Below are 26,319 nucleotides of genomic sequence, written 5' to 3'. Positions count from 1 at the left end.
AACGATCACCTCTCCTCGTTCTTCAGTGCTCCAACCAGACTTCGTCACCAACGCTCCTGATCATGCGGAAACGCTCGTCTCTCGTCTGAGATGTGCTGTGCAGATGTACATTCGGAATTTTTATCCTTTTTCTATGACATGTACTTCGGATCTCTGAGGGTGTATGCCTTCTCTCATGTGAGGATCTCCTAGGCTTGCATGATTGTAGCTGACCTATCTATTCATGCAGAGAGACGTTCTTGAGGGCCGATTCCGCGTATTTTCTCTCCAAAGTTTCTGAAGATGTTGTGATTTTGGGTTTTTGGTGGTGCGCTATCCGGCGTCACGGTTGTGGCTGCATTGATCAGATGCGCCACAGAGGGTCTCCCATCATTGGCTGCTGTCTCATCCACGCTTCCTCCCCCACCAACCTTCATCCCACTACTACTGGACCCTGAAACGCGTTCACGCGCCTAATCAACTCTTCTCGATTACGGAGACGATTGTCCCGCTTTCTTCACGGCCTTTCCGTACCTCTGTAGACCGCTCTCTGGACGCGTGAGCGGCGTGGATTTGTACTTGACCTGGCGTGGTCTAATTTTTTGACGACTCCGCAACTCCCGTCCCACTAACCTTATTGGATACGGAACAACACGAAAGGCACCATTCGACATCCGAGAGCTCTGCATGGGTGGTGTTACAGACTATCTGGATAGGGTAGAAACCGCTTGAATCGCTCGGCTCACACAACTCGATACCTTGTTGGTACCGCCGACGGAGCAGCTAGTCACGGTGCTATATGTAGACGGAGCTCCCTCTAGCGAGCAGTTGACAACTACCTGTTAGCCACCAATTCTGCATAGGACCTCTGCTCCTGTCGGCGTCGAATCCTTCGAAATTTCCCTTATCCCACTCGACAACATGGCTTACGCTGTCCACCACCTGACTGATGGCTGGACCTTCAAACAAACCGACGATTCTGGGGAAGATGCGTGGTTACCTGTGAAAAGAGTGCCAACGAATGTCCACCTTGATCTTATCGACAATGTGAAGTACGTCATCACGTGGGGGGTGTAAATCGAAATGGATTCAAGGCATGACTGACGCAACGGGCGCATAGAATTCCCGACCCCTTTCTAGGATTCAACGAACTGGAGGCCGAGTGGGTTGCCGACAAGACCTGGACGTACAGGGTGAAGCTCCCCGAAATCGAAGCTCCCTCCAATGGCACCGTCAACGTCTTGGCCTTTGATGGTTTGGACACCTTTGCGACAGTGAAGCTCAATGGAACGGTCATCCTGGAAAGCGACAATATGTTCGTGCCCCACCGGGTAGACGTGACAAAATCCTTGAACAGTGGGACAGATAATGTGCTGGAGATTGATTTCGCATCCGCGAGGCTGCGTGCCATCGAAATACGTGAAGCCCATCCGGAGCACACTTGGGTTGGATTCAATGGCGACATGTCTCGCCTCGCTGTCCGCAAAGCACAGTATCACTGGTAGGCACTTTCATTCTATGTATCATAGTCAGAGCACTAACCTGAATGCAGGGGTTGGGATTGGGGCCCGATACTGAACACCTGTGGGCCATGGCGTTCTGTAAGACTGGAGACGTACCAATCAAGATTATCGGACTTGAGAATCGACTACGAACTTGCTCGCGCACTCAAATCTGTTAGCGGAACTATCACTGCGAAGATCGATGGAAGTTCGGGCAGTACGGTCGGCTTCAAGATACAAAGTGGTGGCGATACCCTTCTTGACGAGGCTGTGCAAATAGAGAAGGGTATAGCTACCGTGCAATTTCATCTCGATGAGCCCAAGCTGTGGTACCCACACGGATATGGCGACCAACCGCTGTACAATGTCACCGCAACCCTATCAGCTGGCAGTATTGAGCTGCACAAAGCGACCCGGCGCATTGGCTTCAGGAGGGGTGAACTTGTCCAGGAGCCTGATGACATTGGAAAGACCTTCTTCTTCCGCATCAATGGTGTGGATGTTTTCTGCGGCGGCTCCGATTGGATTCCCGCCGATTCGTTTACCCCAAGAGTCTCCGAGGAGCGTTACAGGAAATGGTTGGAGTTGATGGTGGATGGGTACCAAGTCATGATTCGGTACGAACTTGTGCACCTTGACGTGCACTCCTGTGTTCTCCCCGCCGAGCATGCAACTAACGGAGTCAGGATTTGGGGCGGAGGTATCTGGGAGGAAGATATCTTCTATGACATCTGCGATGAACTGGGCATTTTGGTGTGGCAGGACTTCATGTTTGGCTGCGGCAACTACCCGACTTTCCCGGAGATGCTGCAGTCGATCCGCGAAGAATGCGTCGCCAACGTCAGCAGGCTACGGCACCATCCCTCTATTGTCATCTACGCGGGGAACAATGAGGACTACCAAGTGCAAGAGTCTTTCGGGTTGACATACGATTACGAAGACAAGGACCCAGACAACTGGCTCAAGACAGACTTCCCTGCGAGATTCATTTACGAGAAGGTAAGCGCTTATGCTGCACGACTGCGCGACGTGCGGCTCGTCTAACGGAGGATCTCAACAGCTTTTGCCCGAAGTCGTTGCTGCCGAAAGCCCGCATGTGCCGTATCATCCTGGAAGCCCTTGGGGCGATGGCCTGAAGACATCCAATCCCAAGGTCGGCGACATGCACCAATGGAATGGTGAGCATTTTCTAATCTTTTGCTCCTTGTCAAATCCTAGCGGCTAATGGATTTGTAGTATGGCATGGCACGCAAGAGAAGTATCAGATCTTTGACACGCTTGGCGGTCGATTCAACAGTGAGTTCGGAATGGAGGCATTCCCTCACATTGATACAATCAGATCCTACTGCACGGATCCTTCGCAGCTTTACCCGCAGTCACATATGCTTGACTTCCACAATAAAGCAGATGGGCATGAAAGGAGGATAGCGACGTATTTGGTGGAGAATTTCAGAACCCAAACGGATTTGGAGGTGAGTGGTATTTCCCTTGGGAATGATAATATAATCGATGCTAAAGTAAGAACACGGCAGGCATTTATCCACCTTACGCAACTCTCTCAAGCGGAGGCCTTGATGTTCGGGTACCGGGGCTGGCGCAGACAGTGGGGCCAGAAGCGCTTTTGCGGAGGTGCATTGGTATGGCAGCTCAACGACTGCTGGCCCGTCACATCATGGTCGATTGTGGATTACTTCCTGCGCAAAAAGCCGGCATACTACGCCATGAGACGCGTCTTGGCACCGGTCGCCGTAGCAGTAAAGCGTGCCCATTTTGACTGGAGCGTGGTTCATGCACGTGTCCCAAAGAGCAGCGACTACGAAGTGTGGGTTGCCAGCAACCAGCCAACGGAATTGACGGGCACGGTGGAGCTACGATTCATATCCATTTCAACAGGGACGGAAATTAAGGAACGTGTCGTCAAGAAAGACATCCGCATCGTGGCAAACGGGACGACGGATGTGCTATCAGGCACGATCGACAACGTCAACGAAGAGCCACATGTTCTCGCAGCTAGGATCTGGGTTGACGGTAAGATAGTATCACGCGACGTCGACTGGCCACAGCCGCTCAAGTATCTACGCTTTGACGACCGCGGAGTCGAAGTAGAGCGCCACGGCAACAGAATTTACATTCGAGCCCGGCGACCTACGAAGGGCCTGGTGTTCGAGGAACGAAGCGGAGTCCTTGTCGACGACAGCGCCATTGACGTGGTACCTGGCGATGAACAGGTCATCCGCGTGAGGGGCCTAGCGCCAGACGATGCAATGCTGGGGTGGACATACCTGGGAAAGAGTTGATGCAGAGCCCCTCACTTGAAGGTCCGTCCTGCAGCGTTGGACCGATGCGCAACAGGAGTGGAGCCGGGAGCACAGAGGCAGCACGCAGGAGGTGGAGTTGTGGAGGCAGACGCATGCAACGGCCGGAGTGTGCAAAGTTGCGATGGGCACGGTACATGCAGGATGACAAGGCGGACACAGAGAATCCAGCAAACCGTAGGGCTCCAGAAGCGTTGCAGACAACCAGGCGGATTGTGGAGGGGGTGATGCCTGGCGGATGGCGCTATGGCGGGGAATTGGCCGAAGCCTGAAGTCGAGAGCTTCCTGAAGGGAGATATTGAGGGGCCTATATGTGAGGTATTATAGGCTGTCAATACAAGTAAGACGTGGGCATGATTCTGCGAGGGCCGAAATGGGCAGCGCTGTTTGGAAAGGATGGGCTGCAGCCAATGCGCGGCTTCGACTGGCACATTGCATATTAATTTGCCTTTGGAGAGACAGCGAAAGGCACCCGGATCCCGTTGAGAGGACAGAGGACACGACCAGTCAAGTGCAGAAGACGGTTGCGGAGGGGGACAGGGGCATTGAACGATTGACCCGGACACCGGATAGAGGCCGCTGGGCTGTCGGCAGACGGGAGCGCGTTCCTCGTTCCTCTTGCGCGCGCCGGCATGGCTCTCACCCGCTTGCGAGTTCAGCACCCATCATCTGCACACCATGATCTCATCGCGGCCCCGCCGCCGCCGTTGAATGGCGATGGCGCCAGAGGTGCTGTAACGGGCGCCAGGGGGGTGACGAGGCATGGCACTTTGGACAACAGGGCCTGCGAGTCGCGACACCTGGGCACCTTTGCAACGCTAAACGTTAAAAAATATGCGCGGACTGACTCTCTGAACGCTGGGCCTTCTTTTTTGCCTTCTCGAACAACACCAATCTCGCTTGGCCAGGGGCCCCCGAACCCGAATGCGGATCAGGACAGCATATTCTGGTTGTCAGTCTGCTTGACCTCCAACCGTCCCAGCGGTGCGCTCGCCCTGGGTGGTGCTGCCCACCCTAAGACCCTATCATCCGGGGTTATAATGCGGAGGCTAATCCCTTCATTATTATTTAGCATCCAGCGCTGGTCAACGTGGAGCATTGGACTGAACCAACGGACCATGGCAACCGTGAACGAAACGTCGTGGTGATTACACCGAGCACACCAATTTTCCTCAATTCAGCTTCTGCAGCACCGCTACTTCACTGTGTCACTGCTCCTCCGATACAGTGGCACCAGGGTTGCCACCTGTTTCTTCACCTATACCGGTCTCTCGATTCTTTTCTCAGTGCTTGTCATTGCTCTTTCTGGTCCAAATCTCTTGTCGCACGTTGGGCTGCTTACTGGGAACCTGGTGAGCGTGGTCATTGAAGCAGACGCCCGACTACGAGTACCGCGAATCACACGGCACGGCAATGTTCCACACGTTCCAGTCGTCCGTAGGGCTGCGCTCGCCCGGGGCGGACAGCGATGGCTCGTCCACGAAGCCGAATCGGGCCACGGGGTCCCGCAGGATATCGACGAGCAACGCATGCGTCGAGTGCAGAAGGAGGAAGATTCGCTGTGATGGTACCCAGCCATGCGGGCAATGTCAGTGGTATCAACATCCCGAGGCATGCGGATACTCGAAACCGGCGCAGCGGGTTATCCCGAGCAGGAAGTAAGCTCCCCATAGTCCTGGGGAGTCATCCAGCGCTGAACAGAGATTAGGTTGGTAGACAAGCTGTCCAGCAACATCGAGCAATACAAGAGCGTCCTCTCCAAGCTCTACCCTACCAAAGATCTTGATACACTCGCAAACCTTCCCCGTGAGGAACTCCTCGAACTGGCTCTCTCCACTCCTGCCGTTACAACATCGCCATCCACTGGACCTACGCAGAGCATCTCAGAGACTGCAATCGGATCTGACGGCGCGGAGAGCTTAGAAGCACTTGAGCAAGCTCCTCCGGAAGACCCCTATTGGGACGAAGCCAGAAAACATCTAGTCAGGGTCCAGGGTATTTCTGACGACGTCAACGGCTTGTCGATGTCCGTCGACCGACTGTCTTCCTACGTCGGTATATCCTCGATTACTGCAGCACTCAAAGTCATTGTCAAATGCGCGCCCCACGTGAAGCCCTTGATTGCGCACAACACACAGGAAACAGCACTCCCAAGCCGAGCTGGTTCTCCCCCTCCCGAGCTGGCGGATCCGAGCCCTTCGCCACTTCCTCCTCCGGCCCAAGGTCAACAGCTTATTGAGAGCTATTTCGAACGCGTCCACCTGTTCTTCCCCTTGATTGATGAGCGGAAACTGTGGTCCATGTATCTCTTTGGCGACAGGAAAGATCCAGCATGGCTGGCGCTGTTGAACATGGTCTTTGCACTGGGGTCGCTGGCATCGTCCACTGCAGACAATGAGGCTCACTATGTATATTTCAATCGTGCGCGGCAGCAGCTCTCCTTGGATTCATTTGGCAGCGGCAATCTGGAAGTCCTTCAGGCACTAGCGATCATGAGTGGTTACTACATGCATTACCTGAACCGGCCGAACGAAGCACATTCTCTTATGGGAGCAACACTTCGGATGGCTACCGCATTGGGCTTGCACCGCGAATATTCAGAGGCATCGAGGAATGATCCATCGAGGCATCTTAACATCACTGCCCCCGGTGAGGCTGACTCGATATCGCCCGAGATGAGAAGGCGTATCTGGTGGAGCCTGTTTTGTATGGATACTTGGGCATCTACCACGACGGGCAGACCGTCTCTGGGTAGGATGGGGCCGTCCATTACTGTGCTTCCCCCAGGCACAGCTACTAGTTCGGTGCGTCGTTCAACAGCCTTTCGAAACCGTGGACTGATTTGTGACGTCTAGGGAACCGCTCTGCCGCAGCCGAATACTCCTCAATACATTGAACAGTTGAAGACGCTACCACTGCAACATGCTTCAGAATTCTGCAAGATTGCCACGCGCATTCAAGATCGACTGGTCGAGTCGCCGCTGCTTACACCCTCCGAGACCAGTCAATACGACGCAGAGATCGTGCGCTGGAACGAAGAACTCCCCTCCCTACTGTCGAATCTCAACGAGCCCTGTCCTCCGTTCCTACATCGTGTCCGCCTTGTCATGAAGTGGCGATTCCAGAACATCCGCATTGTGCTACACAGGCCGATGTTACTAAGCACAGCTTTAAGACGCTGCACATTTGCCAACCTGACGGCTGAAGAGAAGGTTGCGGTTGGAAAGTGCCGCATCATTGCGGCAAAGACTATCGAAGACATCTCCAACGAGTGTCTACCAGATCTCATCTCTGGTTGGAACGGCGTCTGGTTCACCTTCCAAGCCTGCATGGTTCCCCTGGTCTCACTGTTCAGCGATACGAGCATGCCGGAAGAGGTAGAGAAGTGGAAGGCGAGCATCGAGACGGCGCTTGCGTTCTTCGAGCGGAGTAAACCGTGGAGCATTGCTGCGAAACGGAGCAAGGATGCCATTTCGAAACTCTACCAGGCCTACAAACTGCAATTCTCAGGGCAATTGCAACCTGATCCGGCCCAGGCGCAGCACGCTTATCACCACTCCAACAATGGCGCCCCGGTCATGGAAGGTTTTGGCTACAGCGGTGTTCCTGATGTTAGCGCATTGTCCATGAACAATGCTGTGTGGGGCAACGATCCGAACTCGATGCAGCAGTTGAGTGGTTATTGGGATGATATGATGTGGGATACGAATCTTCCGGACATGCTCGAGAACCCTTTCGGATTGGGCAACGACTACGATTTTCAGGGGGCAGCAGCCGCTCATGATTCGGGCGCCGCTTGCTGGATGCCCGGCAACTGAGGGGTGGTGATGTCTTCTGTATACGCTCAGAGGCATCATTACTTCGTCACACATTGATTGGCGATCACCACAATCACATTGAAAGCGCCAGCACAAAATCTCGGCGGAAAGGAAGATATTTGGAATGTTCCACCAGGGGGCCAAGCAAAGCTTGACGACACATTCCGAAGCGCGACTTGGCTGTGGTTTTGCCCAATGATGATGGAAGCGGGATGGGTTTGGCTTCATATAAATATGGAGCGTGCATCTATTGCACTGTGGAGGGTCTCTCGATTTTCCCGCTCTCCCCCACTCCGCGGACTTTTTATCTGACTCGTCTCATCGTCTTTCTGCATCTGCGTTGTCTGTTATTTCGAGCCTGGCAAATCCTTGGTGTGTGAAGATTGCATTGCATTTGTTGTTTTTTTCTTACCCCCCGTATGCTCTTGCTTTCACGTACCGCGCTGGCATTAGGTGCATTCCTTGTCCTCCTCTCCTTGCTGGTCACGACTCGTATTCAACCACGCGCTGCACATGATCGCTGTACCGTCACCCGTAACGGTCTTTTATGACGAGAAACGAGCACATGAGGGGCAGGGGCATCTTGGCGGCAGCGACAAGTAGGCACGTTTTGACAGAGTCGAGGTTAGCTATTTTTCCCTCTGCTAAAGGCGTTTGGATATAGACCGGGATCATTGGAGTTGTCGACGTCTTCCCCCAGGATTTTCTCTTCTTTCTGAAGCAAAAGGCTAAAATGGTGGGGTGATGGTGTGCATGGGTAGGTACTGGGGACTGCAGATGCAGATGCAGATGCAGATGCTAGAATGCGGGCTTGGGATCGCAAGACCAACAAACGTTCCGCTGGACTTTTGGCGAGTAGTGGAGACTTGCATGCGGATGAGGGTACAGCTTCACTCAGGATACGGCATTAGTGTTGGATGTGATGGACACGGCTGGATGACAAGCATATACGAGCTTTAGAGCGACGGGCGATGACGATGATGATGATGAAGATATATGCATGCGATGAAGACGATACATAGAGAACAAGACGATTCCTTTCCTCATCCAACCGCTCACTCGAGTCACATATTCCATTCTTGACTAGAAGCCATAACGTAACTCTGATCACTGTCCCCAGCTTTGAGTCCGTTAGTCACCAATATCAATCCGACTGATGATTCATGCGCCCTGCTCCATGATACACCTAACATCGCATTACACGTAGTATACTATACTACGGTAGACTGCGATATATGTCCGCCAGCTATATTACCCGTCTAATATAACCCTCTGGCCCAGGTAGCCAGGCTAGACGAAGACGAGACTAGCCTCGCGGAAGGGGGTAGCGTTGTCTGCCGGAAAATAAGATCTTCCAAGGAACCGTAGAATGGTTGAGGAATCTTCGATGAAGTGTTCGATAGAGGATCGAAGAAAGGGACGATGTGGGCTTTACATCAGGCTTGGGGGACATGGAGGGGACGGGTGAGAGGGGGATTTTATCCGTGCTGGTGTTTTCTGTTCTGCCTTCCGGATTAGGGGTGGACGAGGTCGAAAGGTGCTCAATAATGGGCCACCGAAGGGTGCAGTTGTATGTGAATGTGACAAGCGTTGTACTCACTCCTCCTGCGGTTTGGAGAGCAACTGTAGTAGAGCAGCGCATGACGGCACGACGTGCATGTCCCATCCAGTTTCCCTACTTCCATGCCTATGCATGAACAGAACCTCTGTGTGACACCTTGACGGCAGTCAGGAAGCAGGATCCGAGACATCGACCACATCCACCTTTTTGCTGTTCATTTCTTCGACCGGGGTTTCCTCTCACTCACGAAAATTACCTAAACACTGCGACAAAACCACACAGATGCACATAATGCATCAGAGGTGCATGACGCACCTACATGCTAGAAACTCTATCACTCCTACCATGCTACGCCAATCTCCCACTCTACGTCGTCGGAACCAATTCTCGGCTTCAACAAGTAGTCATTCGAGCACACACAGATGTCGTGGAAACTCGGGCCCGGTGCGCGGTAGTTGGGAACAGCATAGTTTGGAGAGGGCAACAGGGAATAGATGGGGATGCAGGTAGATAGACCTGGGACCGGGCATCTGGCAGAGGGAGGGTACCAAGGTTTGGGGGGTTTGAGTTTGGAGATTGAGGTACCGAGTACAGCCCGCGAGGAGGTGGAGCATGGTGTTGAGTGTTATCGATAAGGGAGAAGGGCTGGACCAGGGCTGAGGGCCCCTTTTTGGGCTGAGCGGAGAAATGTGATGAGTGATGGGGAGACGTGAACGTGCCAACGCCGTGACACCGTTTTCCAAAATATCTCGCCACCACAGCGAGGCTTTTTTGAAGAGACGATTGGTCAAATCCCTGATTCTTGGCGTGGACGGGAAGAGGCTTGGAGGCACGACTGTTGCTCGCTCCCTGATCATCTTCTCTCACTCCTCCTTTGGCGTATAGTTCTTCGTCTCCTTTCTGCTCTTCGTATTTGCTGAGAAAAGTCCGATGAGCAATAATCACCGCTCCGCTTCACTTCCCTTTCTTCCGGCCTAACCACACCAACTCCTTCCGCGCGTCGTCTCCCGTTCCCGCACACTCGTCCCGCTCTCCCGCCATTCCGCAGCTATTGTGCCGCCCGTTTCACAAACAAGTTCCTCGATTTCTTCCGCTGCACCCTCCCCTACCAACGCTATCCATCCTCCGCCAGACACCCTCTGCGACCTCTCCCGCGGCATCTGCCCTGCGTCGATTAGATTGCCCCACACACTTCCCTCCCAGCTCCCGATCCCTCCCTGCAGCCACCAGCAATAGTCTGCCTGCCTGCAGCAGCCGGAAGCCCGACCGTCTTTCCACACTGCATTGCCATCCTAACGGCTACTCGACACCGCACCCAATATGCCTGCCCGAACCCTCCCTACCATCACTCTGGCCGACATCAGGGCGCACAATTCGGAGAAGTCATGTTATGTCACGATCGGCACCAAGGTTTACGATGTGACTTCGTTCCTCGACGATCACCCCGGCGGCTCGGACCTGATTCTCGACTACGCAGGCAAGGATGTCGGCAAGATCATGCAGGATGTGGTTTCGCACCCGCACTCGGAGGCTGCGTACGAGATTCTAGATGAGTGCCTGATTGGGTTGGTGCCGAGCGAGGAGATTCTGGACGCGGCGGCGAAGAGCGGGAAGCCGGCAGAGATAGTGCCTTTGCCAGCGTCGAAGGAAGGAAAGGAAGAGTTGGAGAATGGGGGACTGGAAGGGAAGGTGGTGTATGCGGCGACGGGCATGTCAAGCGAGGAGGATCTTTCAAAAGAGACGGATCCCGCGGCGGATTATAAGACGCACAAGTTCTTGGATCTCTCGAAGCCATTGTTTCCGCAAGTGTGGTATGGCGGGTTCAGCAAGGACTTTTATCTCGAGCAGGTGCATCGTCCGAGGCATTATAAGGGGGGAGAATCAGCACCGCTGTTTGGGAATTTCCTGGAGCCATTGACTAAGACGGCATGGTGGGTGGTGCCTTTGATATGGCTACCGCCGGTGGCATATGGGACCGTTTTAGGGGTGTCCGGGCTCGGTGTGCCGGTTACGGCAGCATACTGGGTGACGGGATTGTGCATCTGGACGTTGGTGGAGTATATCCTACATCGATTCCTCTTCCATTTGGACGAGTAAGTGGCCTTGAGCAGTCTCATTAGAAATGCTCCAGCTAACAACTCCCAGATACCTCCCCGACAACCGCGTCGGAATCACCCTCCACTTCCTCCTCCATGGCATCCACCACTACCTCCCCATGGACCGCTACCGACTCGTCATGCCGCCCACCCTCTTCCTCGTCCTCGCCACGCCCTTCTGGAAACTCGCCCACACCGTCTTCTTCTACAACTGGTACGCCGCCACCAGCGTCTTCTGCGGCGGCATCTTCGGCTACGTCTGCTACGACCTGACGCACTACTTCCTGCACCACCGCAACCTGCCGGCCTGGTACCGTCAGCTCAAGAAGTACCACCTCAAGCACCATTTTGCGGATTACCAGAATGGGTTCGGGGTCACGAGCAGGTTCTGGGATTGGGTGTTCAACACGGAGTTGGAGATGGGGCCGAAGCCGAAGGTTGTGAAGGCCGCGTAGGGGATGGACGCTGCATAAGACAAGTTTTCTAGACGGAGGTTTTGGGAGTTTCAGGGTTCCTGTGTGTACATAGGCTGTTTGAAGGGGGCGAAGAGTAATGGGTTACGCATTGTATAGTATCATGCAGTAATGTCTAAAATCAAGTAAGATTGACTGGAAGTTAAGCGGCCATCGCGCATTACTTCTTAGTAGAATGCGTTGTGTTCCCCTTATCTCTCAGCGCTCTGTTTACTTCAAAACAGATTTCTTTTTCCTAATCCCCGTAATTTCCTGAAGACTCTCCGTACCGACTTCCAAGTGCTTGGAGCAAGTCCATATCACGTGCACGGCTGCCTGGCTTGGCGCTCCACTGCTGACTAAACCGGCAAACGCTCGCGCACTGGCGCTGCTTTTCCCTGCCTTCGGCTCGCTTCTCGACTTCACCTCGTCATCCTCAGCGTCGCCCCTCCGCATTCAATTCTACTGCTGCTCCGCCAATTACCAGTAGACAGTCGCTACACCAGTCGCCATCATGAATACCGCTATGGATGTCGACGAACTGCTCGAGGCTGCCGCCAAGGAGCGTGAAGAACTCGATCGTGCCGCGAAGGCCGCCAGCAAGGATTCCTCTCCCCGCAAGGACGAGCGAGACGGCCATGACCGCGACCGCGACCGTGGAGGCCGAGAGCGACGCCGTGATGAGTACCGTGAGTCCAGACATAGCAGTCGGGGACGAGACGACCGACGACGAGACGACAGCCGACCACGTTCTTCAAATAAGGATGCTGACACAGATGGTGAAGCTCCCCAGCGTCGTGGAGACCGCTATGGTGGACGTGACCGGGAGCGTGACCGCTCTCGCGATCGCTACCGTGGTCGCCGCGACGACCGCCGCAGCGGCGGTGGTGACTACTACAGTGGCAGTGGACGCGCTCGTTCCCGCTCCCCTCGTCGCCGCGACGATCACCGTGACAGATATCGCGACCGCTCCCGTGACCGTCGCCGCCGCGATGACGAGCGCCCTCGCAATGGCCGGCGTACCATGACTCCAGAGGCGCCCAAGGATGCCGATCAGGACAAGCGCACTGTCTTCGTGCAGCAAATCTCTCAGCGCGCTGAGACCCGTCACCTTCGCGCCTTCTTCGAAGCTGTCGGCGAGGTCATCGATGCTCAAATCGTCAAGGACCGTGTCACTGGTCGATCCAAGGGGTAGGTTGGACCAACTGGGCCGTTTGTACCTGTTGCTGACATTCGACAGAGTCGGCTATGTTGAATTCAAGGATATCGATTCCGTGCCCAAGGCACTTGAGCTAACGGGGCAAAAGTTGAAGGGTGTCCCCATCATCGTTCAGCTGACTGAAGCGGAGAAGAATCGTGCCTCTCGTGCTGCTGCAGAGTCCAACTCGGGTGCTAACAGCGGAGCGCCTTTCCATCGTTTGTATGTTGGTAATATCCATTTCAGCGTGACCGAGGATGATCTCAGGGAAGTATTTGAACCCTTTGGCGAGCTGGAGCAGGTTACACTGCAAATGGATCCAGATAACGGTGGAAGATCCAAGGGCTACGGCTTCGTGCAGTAAGACCCCGATTTGCTTGGCCCTACCACACATCGTCACACATTATGCTTTTATCAACGCAGTATTAATTGGTTTTCTAGGTTCTTCGATCCGGAGAAGGCGAAGGAGGCTCTCGAGCAGATGAATGGCTTCGAGCTTGCCGGTCGCCCGATTCGCGTTGGCCTCGGCAACGACAAGTTCACTCCAGAGTCCACTGCCAATCTTCTCCGTAACTTCAATGGCCACGCTCAGAACTTCCAGGGATCCGCCTTCTCGGGCGCTGGCGGTCGTGGTGCCTATGCTGGCGGCTCTGGTGGTGTCTTCGATCGCACCCATGGTCGTGATGATCGCGGTGTCAGCGGAGCTTCCGCCCTTGACGACACTGACGTGGCTGGCATCAACATCAACAACATGAATCGTGACAGGCTTATGAACCTTCTCGCGCGCAACCCCGTTGAAGAGCCAACTAAAACAAAGAATGGACAGGCCGCCCCGAAGCCCCGTGCTCCGACCGAGTACACTCCTGCCCCGTCCAGGTGCATCAAGATCCAGAATGCTTTCGACCCCGAGCAGTAAGTTCCTGGCATTTCCGTTGGTAAAATTGCTAACAAGCGCAGCGAGTTCAAGCAGTACGGCGAGAACTGGATCCGTGACTTGGAAAACGAGGTGAAGATCGAATGCGACAAGAAGTACGGCCGAGTCGTTCACATCGCCGTTGATCCCAATACGGATGGCGACATCTACGTCAAATTCGAAGACGTCAACGGTGGCCAGAAGGCCATGCAAGGCTTGAACGGTCGTAACTTCAACTGGCGCACAATCCGTGCCTCGTATGTTGTGGACAAGATCTACGACTCGCTCTACGCCTCCGCCGCGAAGAAGTCTTGAAAGGATCTTATCCATACGCGGTCGTACCCGCTATGTTGAACTGAACTAGGCGTAGGCTTTCAGAACAGCTTCGACTACCGAATCGATCGTATCGACAAGTTCTTTCACTGGACGATGCTGGAGGCGATCTGTCTTCCATGATGGATCATCAGCATACACTGTACTTCAAGAGGCAACTTCTTCACATGGTTCATCGAAGGTAAGGAGTTGTCGTTCTGTGTTTTTCTGCCAATTCCTTGCACAATTGTTTCCTACTGTCTTCACTTCCGGAGTCTGGCGATGCGATGTGTTACCTGGGATGGATCTTTCAGCGACTGGTAATGGTGTCGGATGGGATTTCGGTTCATGGTAAGCGTCACGACGCGGGTTTCGGAGATGGAACAGTGGTGTGCAGGGTATTGGGCATGGTTTCGGCATGGGGATGGGTCACTACACACACGGTTTGCACCTCCTGTAACTCCTTAGGGTCTAGTAACAGGTTGAAAGGACTGTGTTATCTCTTAACTGTACTGCAGATTACGGCGGTCGAGGCAGCACGGTGGAGCTGGACGACGAGTTGGCGGACGTCGTGTGCATCCTGATGTTGGACCTCGGGGTCCCAAGCGGTTTGTCCTGTCTCAGGCTCCCTCTGCACTCGTTTTCACCCTGACGTCATGATAGATATCATATGCGCGCTTGGGGCAGCTGACAAATGGGCCCTTCCCCCAGTTGCGGCGTATTTGTTTACTGATAGGTTGCAGTTTGCCTACATCATCGCCTTCACCCATATTTGCGAGGAGTCTTGTTTGAGCTCCTTTCTCGTCCGCTCAGTGTTTGCCCAATCTTTGTATTGCGGCCTCCTAACCCTGTGTACATGAAGCCACTAAAAGCAGCCCGCGCAGGATCAACCATGAGATAACAAATGCCAGAGCTCATTTCATCGCTATGGCACTCCGGGTCCCTCGTCTCCTCGGCCGGTCAACACCTGTAAGCTGGTAGCCTGGGCCGTGCTCCCTTTTGGGCCTTGATTGGGTCTACGATTCCTCCTGGGACTGCGTGAGGCAGCGGATGGCAACACATGTGCATGCTCTTTCAAGTGGCGAGGCCAAGGGCGCAACGCACATACAGAGCCATATGATCCACATTTACTGACTCTGTGAGAAGTTGATATAACACTCTCCCTTGCGAGCTATCTACATGAGTCAAAGCTCACCTCTTCTTCTTCCTCGTTTCTTTCTTATATTGTACAGCTTCGAGGTCGATTTCTTTCCTATATTGTTCGCTTTTGATTTCAATCTGACGCATTTCTATCTTCAACTCAAATATAATGCCTCTCCGAAACCAATCATTCCTCTTGGAGCCGTATGACCTAGTGAGCGCACACGGGTTGTTTCGATGGCGTAACCATCGATCGTGGACTGTCTAACGGAGCCGTGCATTTGCACTGACTTCCCAGGGTTTCGCTGGCTTCAACCCATCCGCCCAATGGCCAGTGTGAGATTGAAGCACGGCCAGGGAGCGGTACAGAGCTGCGCACGAGGCAGTATGGTCCGTATCGAGATGTTCTCGCCGTCTACCCGCAGTGCCTTCTTCGTGTCTGATTTGTCACGCGCAAAGACGACAGGTGGACCTCCCCACTTCCATCAATAATAGTGTGCGAAGGTGAGAGAAATGAGTATCAGAATCGCAAGCGGATATAAAGCACCGACTCCGAATATCGCGCGACGCACCCGCCTGAGATGGTGCAAGACTCACTGATATCTTGTGTAACGTCGGCACAGGCACCATATCTAAGTCAACACCAAGGTCCACCCGCGGGGATAGGACTCAAATGAGCCCACTACTCTCTGACACGGGGCGGAGCCTCGTCCTAGCTGACCAAGTTTCCGCATGTGAGCGGATTTCTTTGACAACACATTCCCCTCTTGGCCGGAGCCTTTCACTGCCGCCATGGTCAAGCGAGATATCAAGGCCCGTTGCCGCCGACGTATGGAACCTTGGAAAGCTACCCCACACCCGCTGCGTGCCTTCCTCAAGTTGCCATCACGGGCCCGTGCTTCCAAGTTGATTATTCCCCCTCCACATCTCTTGCATCGACCCTCAACCCTACACTTCAAAGACACTCGACAACTGCGGTACATCTATCTTGCCTCTTTTCAACTCATTGGGTTCCCACCTTGCGTCTCGGGCTGCCTACTGTCTTGATTCGACTTTCTCATTGATTGTGTGTTCATACATTGGGCAGCATCTTCGGTGCGCCTCTTTCCTGAGCGGTTCCTGTATTTGTTCATGTTGGGGGTACATTGTATGTGGTAAACAAACTAGACAGCAGTCGTTCGCATATCTCAGCGACATCATCAACAAGGTACGTGAATAGTTTGAACTTCGGGGACACCATGATCATGTTCTGACCGGTCATTTCCAGATGCACCTCCCACTCAGCGAAATGCTCGCCGGTCCTGGCAAATCGAACGAGGGCTGGTCCCAGCAAATTCAACGCGAGTCGCCTCAGGGTCTTCTGACTAGAGACCGTCATGAAGAGACGCGCACAAGTGGTTATAGCGCTCATACCAATGTTATGGATCCGTTTTGGACGGGCCCGGCGGCTGTTCGTCCTCCTCAGGACGCGACCAAGTTAGTCAATCCATCTTTCTCTCCGCCTTTTCACCTTACTGATATCCATAGATTCAGGCTTCCTATTCCGGACTTCACTCCGACCTCAGTCCCTCCATCCTCGCAGGGTCCTATGTAAGTCACTGGGTACAAGGGCTCGTTCGCTGCGTACTGACACCACGTTCCAGGGTTCAATTGCCAATTCAAGACTTCGCGAAGATAGTTCAGGACTTGAACGAGCTGAAGCTCAAAGTGAACAAATTGACCGAGTCTCCAGCTACGCCTAGCGTCAACCGTGGCACTGGAATTGGTTCGTTCTCCACCCCAAGGAGAAGACCTCCACCCCTGAAGCTCACGTTTGCTACCACAGCGCAGTTGGCTCGCCCGAGCCTGGAGAATCTTGGATATAGTGCTAACACGCCTATCTACATGCCTAGTCCAGTCACCCCCATGTCTCCATTTACAACGGGGAGGTACGGTGGAGCCTTTGAATCATATGGACGACGTACCGGTCCCTCTGGTCGCGGTCACCGCCGTACTCGCACTCCGGTGCACAAATCCAGCACCGGTTCTCTCCATACCCCGGAAACTTCGCCCCTCAAGCCACAAGATGATCGTCCATTGATTGCTGACTTCTTCGATGATATAGTAGCTTGGGCTAACCTCTGGGCCGCGCGCTCTCTGACTCCGAAGGAGATCTCCGAGCTCGTCAAGGCGATGCCATCTGTGGTCGTTGAGTTTCTCGGTCATGGCCTTTGTGACGCTCCGCTCGACCTTTACGCGACGGGAGCAGCAATCCTGACTGACGAGACTCTCCGCCCGAACCTCATTGCTGGTATTGTTGGCATGTATATTGTCTACTACACTATGGAAGACGGTTTCATCAAACGCTCCACTTTTCCCTTGGCCGTGTTTGCGGACGCTCTTGTCCATGAGTTCAAGTCCCTTGGGGATCATGAAGGTGAGAAGAAGAATGACGTCCTTGTTCGGCAGAAACAGCTATACACGTCTATCAAGGAGAAGCCCGGACATCGCAAGATGAGGAGCATCATGGCGAACAGGCTCTCGAACGCATTGGTCGCACAGGTATGTGTCTACTCGCCAAGCATTGATAACTGTCTTCTGATATCTACAGATGGGCCCCCTCCTGCGCTCCGCGACCGAAGCTCCCGTACTCGAGGCCAAGGACCGTAACTTCGCCCTTCAGGACCTCTTCGTGCGCGGCTTCCGTATCGGCTTCCGCATGCACATGGAAGCCGCCAAGTGGACGACGAGCTGGCCGCTTCTCGGGCAAGATTTCGACTGGAGCCAGATGGTCAATCTGTCTCGCACCCTCCATGGCGATCCCACGACCACGTATCAGAGGGTCATGCAGGCTCCGGGGCTGTACACGGTACGCTTTGCAGTTTCGCCGGTCATTATGAAGGAGACGTTTGGGAAGGGGGAAGCGGAGGGAGAGGCGAAGAAGCATGTCGTGCATCATGCCGAAGTTCACGTGGAGAAGAAAATGAGCATCATTGGGGCGGAGAGGAAGTACTCCAAGACTCTACCGAATGGGAACTAGACGATTGATGGTGTCCTAAGCTGGGACGTGGAGTTGTGGGTTGTGATCGAGAAAAAAAAGATGTTGGGGTTGTCTGGCGGACGAGAGAGACCAGGTAAAGGAGGTGATTCGAGTCGGGATAAAACGGTAATGTGTGGGATCGAGATTCTGCGACTTTTCCAACAGCAGGTTGGGGAGTCCCTTGAGCGAGGTGTACACTATGGCTTCTGATTGATCTTTGCGTCGATGCTGTAACCAAAAAAGTACCAATGATTCAGCGGACTGGACTCTAGAGAACCAGTCCAAACAATCATGATTGATGGTTGTACATGCATCTCCGAGAACTCGTTGCATCCTGTGCTGTCCGTCATATAATAATTAATCGTCTTGCGAAGTCTGCACGCACACACCTACAGCGCGCGATATAGATAGGTACCAATATGCGGCGAGCTGTTTATTACAAAGAGGGCCGAATCAGGCCCAAGAAGCCAACGCATTTCATGACCCACACACATCCCTATAACTAACTCTTCATCAAATCCCTCGGCCCCTTTATCCGCGTCCCTATTTGATTTTGATTTCGATAATGATGTCAGCCGGGCGGGGAAGAAAAAGGCATAGGCGTAGGCATAGGACAATCGAAAGCAGAACCTTTGCCCAAGTGCAGTGAGTGATTTATCTATTCATCCCCTGATCTGCATTTCCACATTAGTTTGCATTTTGTATGAATAGTAGGATGAACATTGCCTACCTACATCATCGTCATCACCACCCCCACCGTTAACCACCATCATTGCCATCATGGCCGCCATCAATCGCCATGCTACTTGCCACCACCAAACCTGACTGACCAATGGACTGCACTGCATCCATTTCACGAACCTTCGATGGGGCTCACTACTGCTCGCAACCCAATCCCCAATATGCAACAACAGAACCACAACAAAACCTAAAATGAAACGGGGATGGAGCGAGACGGCGCGAAACAAAGTGGACGACAGGCGGCAAAGGTATCATGAAATTAGTCGGGATATCATGGGGAGAATTCCTACAACAGGAAAGTGCATCATTTCACGTGCTAGTAGGGTATGGCATGAGGTGGTGGTATAAGACCGACGTGTATTTCGTATGGGGTGACGACGACTGCATGGGGATAAACGATCCTTCAATTCTTCTTCTCCGGTGGCGAGACAAACCAAAACGGCCCCTTGTCTAATCCCCTTGGTCCAAGGGCCTGTTGTCCCGCCTTACATGACTTTCGTGCTACATGACTTTTTCGGAGCGTGCGTGTATAACTGGATATGGGTGTGTGGCGGGGAGGGTGGTGTGGCATGGTGTTGTGTGGTGGTGCGGTGTGGGGTGCTAGTATCGTGCCGATGGGGGTGGATGCTTGCACAAGGTGGGTGGTGTGGGAGGGATGGCGACCCGCGTGTCAAACTCTACTGTTAAGAGTGGAGTGCGCTTGCTGAATTTGCAACCCGCGCGGCAACGGGATTTTCAACGCACAATGGGTAGTGGCGCTGGTTGCAGTGACCTACGAGTGGTGCGGAGCAGGACAACTCGGCCAAATCGTACGGGACCGGCAGTCCCAGAGGGCCAGCTGCTGGCGGATAACTGGGAGACACACGCTGTAGTCTCATGCAAAATGTCCCTGACAAGACACTTAGCAGAAAAACAAGGCATGTGGCTCCCTTGTCTCCCGTCTGCGGCCATGGGAAAGGGGTGTGCTATGGCGATCGATACAATCAAGCCATAGTACCTTGTGTACCACCTAGGCATTCCGTCAGTTCTGCATCATTGAAAGACAGGATATGAAGCAACCCTCGCCAAATTTAGAAAAGTGAAAAATCCACGGAAGTGGCGTTTAGTGGATGAGCAGGAAAAGGAGGCATAAAGTCCGAGAAAGTTGTGTTTTCAAATCGAGTCGACATACCGACTTGGCGCTTGATCTGCTCACGCGCCCACCGAGCAGTATCGCGCGTGCGAGCGAGATAGTCCTGGTTCGATCGGGTTTCCCTTGTGATCTGAGTCATGTAATCCTCGCGGAAGTAGTCTCTGAATTCGCCGTTAGGGAAGGCATCTGCAATATCTCCAATGACGCCGCAGCATGACCGCATGAGGGGCTCAGAGCGGTTGGAGTCTGCGTAGATGACGCGAAGGAGCTGGAAAATCGACTCGATATAGTTGGCGACGAGTTGAGCTGTTGTGATTAGTTTACAATGTATTCATCAAGACGTACAACAACTTACTCTTGCCGCTGGACTTCATGGCGATGATTGCGCCATCCCAAGCATCCATGATGCCCTCGCGCAACGAGGTGACATACTCCATCATCTCGTAGCTACCATCCACATTAACGGAGACAGTAGACGCTTGCTGCAGGACCTGAGCGACAACGGGGAGGTACAACTCAAAGGCACCTCCGATGGCTTGTGCAATGTCACCGAAGCACTGTAGGATCGCGGGCTTGAACTGGTTGCCTAGATGGGCGCTCTGCGCGATGATTAGATATTTGGACAAAAAGGAGGGCAAGGAGAGCCACTCACCCTCAAATTCTGGAGAAGGTAGTTCATAAAAGCGTCGCAATACGGCTGGACCTTCTCACCAAGCGAGCGAGTAATGTCACTGACGAGACCAATGGCCATGGAGCAGAGTGCCGGCTCTTCCTGGTTTCCGAGAGCGTTGTGCAGGTACGGGACGAAGGCATCCATGTACGTGATGAAGTCCTCCTCCAGAGCACTTGCAACTGAGCCCACAGCAGCGAACACGGTATCTGGCACGCTTGACTTGGGTCCAACAGTCTGGAGGAGGTGCAGAAGGATCTGCATGATGCGGTCGGCAAGTGGTTTGATATCAGCCTCGAGACGTTGCACGATTGCCTAGAGAAGGTAAGCCAGGACCTACCATCGCAATAAGACGAACTCACCATAACCACGCTGACCAAGCTGGTCTGCATCTCCTCGAGCTGCATCTTATCCTCAATGCTAACAACCTGGGACTGGAGCTTGATCGAGTTCTCCAACCGGTCAAGAATGACCGTGGAAAGCTCGCCGACCATGTTGAGGTTATCCCCGGCAGCATTGGTGACGAAGGAGTTGAGGACTTCGTACGCCGCTGTCCGTAGCTGGCTGTCAGCATCGGTTCGGTCAGTGGCCTGCAGCAAGCGGGAGACGCTCTCCTGGAAATGGGGGGAAATGGGATTGGTCTGGCAGCCGGGCTCTCCGGCGAAGCGCTCGGCAAGGTTCATCAATGCCCAACAGCATGAAGCCGCCATCTTGGGGTGGCTCGAGAGTCCGTTGAACAGGGCCACAATCAGAGGTTGCAGGTGCTGCTCAGCATCCAGAGAGTTGGGACATGCTTCGCAGATGCGGCCCAAAGCGTACGCTGCAGAATCCTTGACCTGGATTACCTGGTCGTCCATCATGGCGATAAGCACGGGAAGAGCCTGCTTGACGATGGGATCCAGGACGTTCTCCTCCGGACCCTCCATGATGGCGCCAAATGCCGACACGGAAGCATCCCGGTAATGCCAATCTTCTGAACGGAGGTTCTTCTCGACAAAAGCAAGAACAGGAGGCACAATGCCACTACCGACGCATTGCGCCCAGATCTGCAGACACTGGTACGAGGCGCGCGAAATGTTGTACTCGTTGTCATCGGCGTCCTCGTCCTGCTTAGCGAGCAGCTCGAGTAGCACCGGGATGACCTCTCGGGTTGCGACTCTGGCAAAATAATAGAGCTCCCTCAACTCCGTAGACCCTTCGGCCTGAGCCTGCAACAAGTTAGATGACGCCGCATTTCGTTCTTCACGGGTAGCTACTACCTGGGCATTGTCGTCCTCGATGGATATCTCCTCCTCACAGACGGTACTCCAGAATTCCACAGCCAACTTGGCCACATCTTCCTCCTCACTCTTCATTCCCTGGATCGTGAGGCCGAAAAGGGCCTTCTCCATGTAGAAGCGCATCTTATCATAGTACATGGCCATGATACGATTCAAGCAACCCCAAGCCCCTTGTTGAATACGGGCATCCTCGGCCTGTGTAGCCTCGCAGATGACTTGCATTATGTAATTCCGCTCACCCTCATTCTCAAAGTTGGACCGCACAAACTCGATAGAGTCGCTGAGAGCCGTGACGGCGGCGAGCCGCACCTCCGCATTGGCCTCCTCCTTGCGAGCGCCCTGGACCACTGCGGTGAGAATGGCATTGGAGTGGTGTTGCAAGGACTCCCTGAGCTCGTGCTCGTCCGTCTCGCAAATGAAGCCGATGGTGGTAAGCGAGGCCTGTTTCTGGTGATCTGCACCTTGTCCAACATTGTCGACGAGCGTAGGCATGAGCTCGGGCCATTGGTTGCGGGGAATCTCGATAGCGGCGATGGATGCGATGAATTGTGCAGCGGACTGGCCGGCGCGGGCATCTTGTGTGTTGAGAGTGTGCAGGGCGAGACGCTTGACGTTTTCCTTGAGCTCCGGGTTGAGGTTCAGCCATCGCTCCTGCACCTGACGTAACCGAGCATGATCGCGGGCGGTGAAGGCGTTCTTGAGCGCAATACCAGCGGCGGTTCGAATGTGCGGCTGGGCGGCCTCGTTGGCAAGTTCTTGACCGAGGATGGTCAGGTATTGGGGCTACAGTAAGACACGGTGGTTAGCGGGGGGGGGTCTAAAGGGGTCCCCATGACGCAGTTGGATGCGGGGAGCAGAAAACACGTACAAAGTCAGCTTCGGCGGCCTGGGTGAGCTGGTGCTCGGCACTCTGGCGGATCGTAGCATCTTGAAGAAGTCAGCAAAGGAAGAGGCAGAGCAAGGCGAGCAGGTAGAGGAGTAAGTGGCATACCGGGAGAAAGGGTCCCCTCCAACACCTGGTTGATATCCATGATTGTGGGAGGGCAGAATGTACGGGTTCAAATGGATGTCTCTGGGGGTGAAGGGCGGCAGCAAGAGGCAGGCAGCAAAAGAGAGTGGCGTGTCGGAGTGTTGCTGCGGTGTGGGGTTTGTGTGTTTGGGGAGTTGCGGTGGAGGGATTTTGAAGCGAAAGTCGTCGAGCGCAGACAGGGCCAAAACACGTGCACAGGCACACTGGGTCGCCCAACAACCTGGGAAAGCAGAGAAAGGCCTTTTTTGGGGATGGCGACCGAATTCGTCTCCAGGCAACGAACCGTGACCCCACCGCCGCTATAGGAGGCTATGGATGACTACCCGTGGCTATGTTAGCGCCGGCTTGCAAGCTTTGCAGGGGAAGTGGTCTTTGTATGCCGACAAAACAAAGGCGTTGCCGTGGTTTTTGCGAGGGGCACCACACAACAGGCAAACAGGCTGTGTTTGAAAGCAGCCACCGCCTAGAAGTGAAAGCAGGAAGCATGGAACACGGCAGACAAGACTATCGCTTTCCTTCTTGACAAAATAAGATTCACCTTCCTCTGTTACCGTACTCCAGAGCCTTTGGAATTGCGAACCTGCAATAAACCTCCGCACTGCGGCCTCTTTGGCCGTGCATTGGTTCGTTTCGTCGTGTGGCCTTGCCGGTGCATATGTACTGTGTATTGTTGCATGCGAGCAGAATATCTCTTTATCCACTGCGAACCAGATACCTACAGTCTCCCCTCTATTCTGTCTATTCTCCTTGTCCGACCATCCTGGGCCGCAATTCACCAGTCAAGCCACGCGGCGGTGCCTGCAAAGCCCCGCTTTTTGGTGTGGCGCATGAGCCCGCTGCGTCATTCAACGTTCCCCCTTTCGTTCCCTTGGTTCTCACTTACCCATGCGCACTATGCTGCCATTATATAAGGTCACCTATGTGGTTCCGACAATTACACTCTTAGGAGAACGCTGTATACATATGTACAAGTCAAAGGTAAAGTAGGGGGAAAAGTGCAACTCCCCAACGCCTGCTGAGCCCGCTATCTTATGCCACTCCATCGCTAGAACCGCGTGCTATGCCCCAGTCACCAAGCAGACCGCCATCCAAATCGCTCTCCCAATCCTCCGACCCAACCATGCAATAGGAATACCCTCCAACTCCACACTCACATCCTCCCACCCCTCCCCCGCGGGTTCTCCGCCTCCTGCTTCCTCCAATCCCGCAACTCCTTCGTCCCCAAACTTCCCAATCCCCCCTCGGACCTCCTCTCCCACCCTCCGAGCCTCACAACCAGTGTCGTCGCATTGTCCGCATCCGTGCTCACCTCCGTCGCAAAGGCCGTAACATCCCTGGCAGCCTGCTCCGGGGTTTTGGCCTCCTTCACGATATCCACAATCTCCTGGTCACTCAGCGCGCCCGACACGCCATCCGAGACGAGGACCAGGAAACTGTATTCTGCGGGGTGGAGTTCGATGCGGCGGATTTCCGGCTCGGCGCTCACGCCGATGCGCTTCGACGCCATGTCGCCAAACGAGCGCGTGTTGGCAAGGCCCGAGACGCGCTCCTCACCAAAGGAGTCGGTCACGAACGCCGCGGCGTAGCGCCGGAGCCGTGTCGCTTCTTCGGGCATCGAGGGGTGGTGGTTCGTGGTAAGAGGGACGGCCAGGCCTGTGTCTGTTCGACAGAGAAGGATCCGTGTATCGCCGACGTGGGCCGTAATGAGTGTTGAAGGCGATGATGGGTTCCAGAAGGGGGTGGGCGTGGGTGTAGATATAAGGGCAATGCTGCAAGTGCTGCCGCCCTTGAAGCGTTTGGGTCCGCCGATAGCCTTGCCTGAGCGGGAGGGATGGCCTAGGATGTCGTCGTCATTGATGGCCTTGTCCGCAAGGACCGGGTCTTCGTCTTGCTTGCCCACCTGCGCCGAAACAAAGTCGTAGTCAGCCTTGAGGAAGGCGTACTCTAACACCGTCTCAATGCCCATGCCTTCTTTCGTGCTGTCCGATATTGGCGAGTTCGGAGAGGTCTGCCTGGCAACCACGTCTTTCTCATGGGGATGTCCTCGCCCGCCAGCTGCCATGGAGAAATGCTCAGGCTTGAACCGCCTAAAGTACCCTCCCACCAATTCCTTCCAATCCCTTGTGAGGTTCATTTCTAGCTCTTCGGCCTTCCTTACACTCTGCGATTGCCGCAGCGGCGGATCCCCCAGTGCTGGCTTCCCCTTGGACTCCAACCCCGACTTCGGCTTATCCTCGGGCTTCAATGGCTTGACTTCACGTGGTGTATGCATTTTTACCGCATCCAGGGCCTCCCTCTCTGCGTCTTCTATACTCTTCTTCTTTTCCTTCTTTTTCGTTTCTGGATCCTGCAAACTGGTCGGCCATCTCCCTTGGCCACCTCTCCTCTTAAGACTACTTTCCAACTCGAATAGCCTCGCTGCCTCCTCCACATATGTATGTAACTGCTCCCTCAGAAACCCCGAACACTCACTCCCCCCATGCCCATCAAAGACTCCAAAGTAGAAAACCTGTGGATCCCCGCTCGCACTCCCAGCAGGCGTGATGTCGCTGCCGTTGACCACGCCATTCGCGCTCCTCGTCAACGACACGGGGCGCCTCTTCGCGAACGCGGGGATCTCGATGGTGCCGGCCTGGAAGGCGTCTTCGTTGTAGGGGCGCGTACCGCGCGAGAGAGAGACGCCAAAGTGGTGTTTTGCGCTCTTCAAGGGAATGCGAACTACCGTCATGTCGCGCGACGAAGGGGCAATGGTTGCGGCGGGTGTTCCCTGCCCGTCATGAGGTATGCTCTTGTCCCGAGGGAGCTTGTGGTGCGGACCTGCCGCTGTTCTCGAGTCGGGGTGGAGCGAAGTGGAGGGGATGTGCGTGATGAAGTAGTCGTGGAAACACCGCAGGTGGTAGAGCGGGTATGTCTGTCGGCGCGTGGCGCGCGCATGATGGGTGCTGTTTCGGGCGACGGTGCTGAATGCGGTGGCCGTGGTAATAGGGGGAGCACTGTTGCGAGACCGACGAGTGGCTCGGGATATGCAGACTGATGGTTTCCACATGCTGCACCCTGCGGGGGAGGATACATGGCGCTGGATCTGGCTTTACGGGAACTATGTCATTGTACCCTGATATGGGAGATAAGGATTCCAGGCGGCGCTGTGGTGAAATGAAGAG

The 26,319-nt window shown here is 54.3% G+C and overlaps 8 protein-coding genes across 8 annotated transcripts; 6 read left to right on the top strand and 2 right to left on the bottom strand.

Annotated features, from left to right (window-relative positions):
* The first annotated feature begins 658 nt into the window (after positions 1–658).
* On the top strand, positions 659–4,103 carry EI97DRAFT_315583 (beta-mannosidase precursor). The gene is made up of 7 exons (XM_033794648.1): positions 659–1,031; positions 1,100–1,480; positions 1,532–2,098; positions 2,168–2,480; positions 2,542–2,659; positions 2,718–2,953; positions 3,014–4,103. The coding sequence occupies exons 1-7, from the start codon at positions 901–903 to the stop codon at positions 3,776–3,778; spliced, it is 2,511 nt and encodes an 836-aa protein (XP_033654821.1). The 5' UTR covers positions 659–900; the 3' UTR covers positions 3,779–4,103.
* Positions 4,104–5,077, top strand: EI97DRAFT_315651 (uncharacterized protein). The gene has a single exon (XM_033794649.1). It carries the CDS (start codon positions 4,429–4,431, stop codon positions 4,942–4,944), a length of 516 nt encoding a protein of 171 aa, XP_033654820.1. The 5' UTR covers positions 4,104–4,428; the 3' UTR covers positions 4,945–5,077.
* Positions 5,057–7,651, top strand: EI97DRAFT_315566 (uncharacterized protein). The gene is made up of 3 exons (XM_033794647.1): positions 5,057–5,454; positions 5,505–6,600; positions 6,652–7,651. Exons 1-3 carry the CDS (start codon positions 5,210–5,212, stop codon positions 7,612–7,614), a joined length of 2,304 nt encoding a protein of 767 aa, XP_033654819.1. The 5' UTR covers positions 5,057–5,209; the 3' UTR covers positions 7,615–7,651.
* Positions 7,652–10,495: 2,844 nt separating this feature from the next.
* EI97DRAFT_375529 (inositolphosphorylceramide-B C-26 hydroxylase) lies at positions 10,496–11,726 on the top strand (the record flags this gene model as incomplete). The annotated part of the gene is made up of 2 exons (XM_033795509.1): positions 10,496–11,268; positions 11,321–11,726. The coding sequence occupies 2 exons, from the start codon at positions 10,496–10,498 to the stop codon at positions 11,724–11,726; spliced, it is 1,179 nt and encodes a 392-aa protein (XP_033654818.1).
* Positions 11,727–12,249: 523 nt separating this feature from the next.
* On the top strand, positions 12,250–14,149 carry EI97DRAFT_375633 (splicing factor, CC1-like protein; the record flags this gene model as incomplete). The annotated part of the gene is made up of 5 exons (XM_033795520.1): positions 12,250–12,400; positions 12,527–12,914; positions 12,964–13,281; positions 13,363–13,833; positions 13,879–14,149. The coding sequence occupies 5 exons, from the start codon at positions 12,250–12,252 to the stop codon at positions 14,147–14,149; spliced, it is 1,599 nt and encodes a 532-aa protein (XP_033654817.1).
* Positions 14,150–16,574: 2,425 nt separating this feature from the next.
* On the top strand, positions 16,575–18,305 carry EI97DRAFT_457972 (uncharacterized protein; the record flags this gene model as incomplete). Its single annotated transcript, XM_033800868.1, has 4 exons — positions 16,575–16,762; positions 16,814–16,876; positions 16,930–17,827; positions 17,877–18,305. The coding sequence occupies 4 exons, from the start codon at positions 16,575–16,577 to the stop codon at positions 18,303–18,305; spliced, it is 1,578 nt and encodes a 525-aa protein (XP_033654816.1).
* A 1,811-nt stretch (positions 18,306–20,116) lies between these two features.
* EI97DRAFT_376049 (importin subunit beta-1) lies at positions 20,117–23,159 on the bottom strand (the record flags this gene model as incomplete). The annotated part of the gene is made up of 7 exons (XM_033795538.1): positions 20,117–20,484; positions 20,534–20,777; positions 20,831–21,163; positions 21,211–22,056; positions 22,108–22,911; positions 22,997–23,055; positions 23,120–23,159. The coding sequence occupies 7 exons, from the start codon at positions 23,157–23,159 to the stop codon at positions 20,117–20,119; spliced, it is 2,694 nt and encodes an 897-aa protein (XP_033654815.1).
* Positions 23,160–24,308: 1,149 nt separating this feature from the next.
* Positions 24,309–26,204, bottom strand: EI97DRAFT_466774 (protein serine/threonine phosphatase 2C; the record flags this gene model as incomplete). Its single annotated transcript, XM_033801551.1, has 1 exon — positions 24,309–26,204. One exon carries the CDS (start codon positions 26,202–26,204, stop codon positions 24,309–24,311), a length of 1,896 nt encoding a protein of 631 aa, XP_033654814.1.
* Between the last annotated feature and the right edge of the window lie 115 nt (positions 26,205–26,319).

Source organism: Westerdykella ornata (genome assembly GCF_010094085.1).
Source record: "Westerdykella ornata strain CBS 379.55 unplaced genomic scaffold EI97scaffold_8, whole genome shotgun sequence".
NCBI lineage: Eukaryota > Fungi > Ascomycota > Dothideomycetes > Pleosporales > Sporormiaceae > Westerdykella > Westerdykella ornata.
This window is presented reverse-complemented; position numbering and strand designations above follow the sequence as displayed.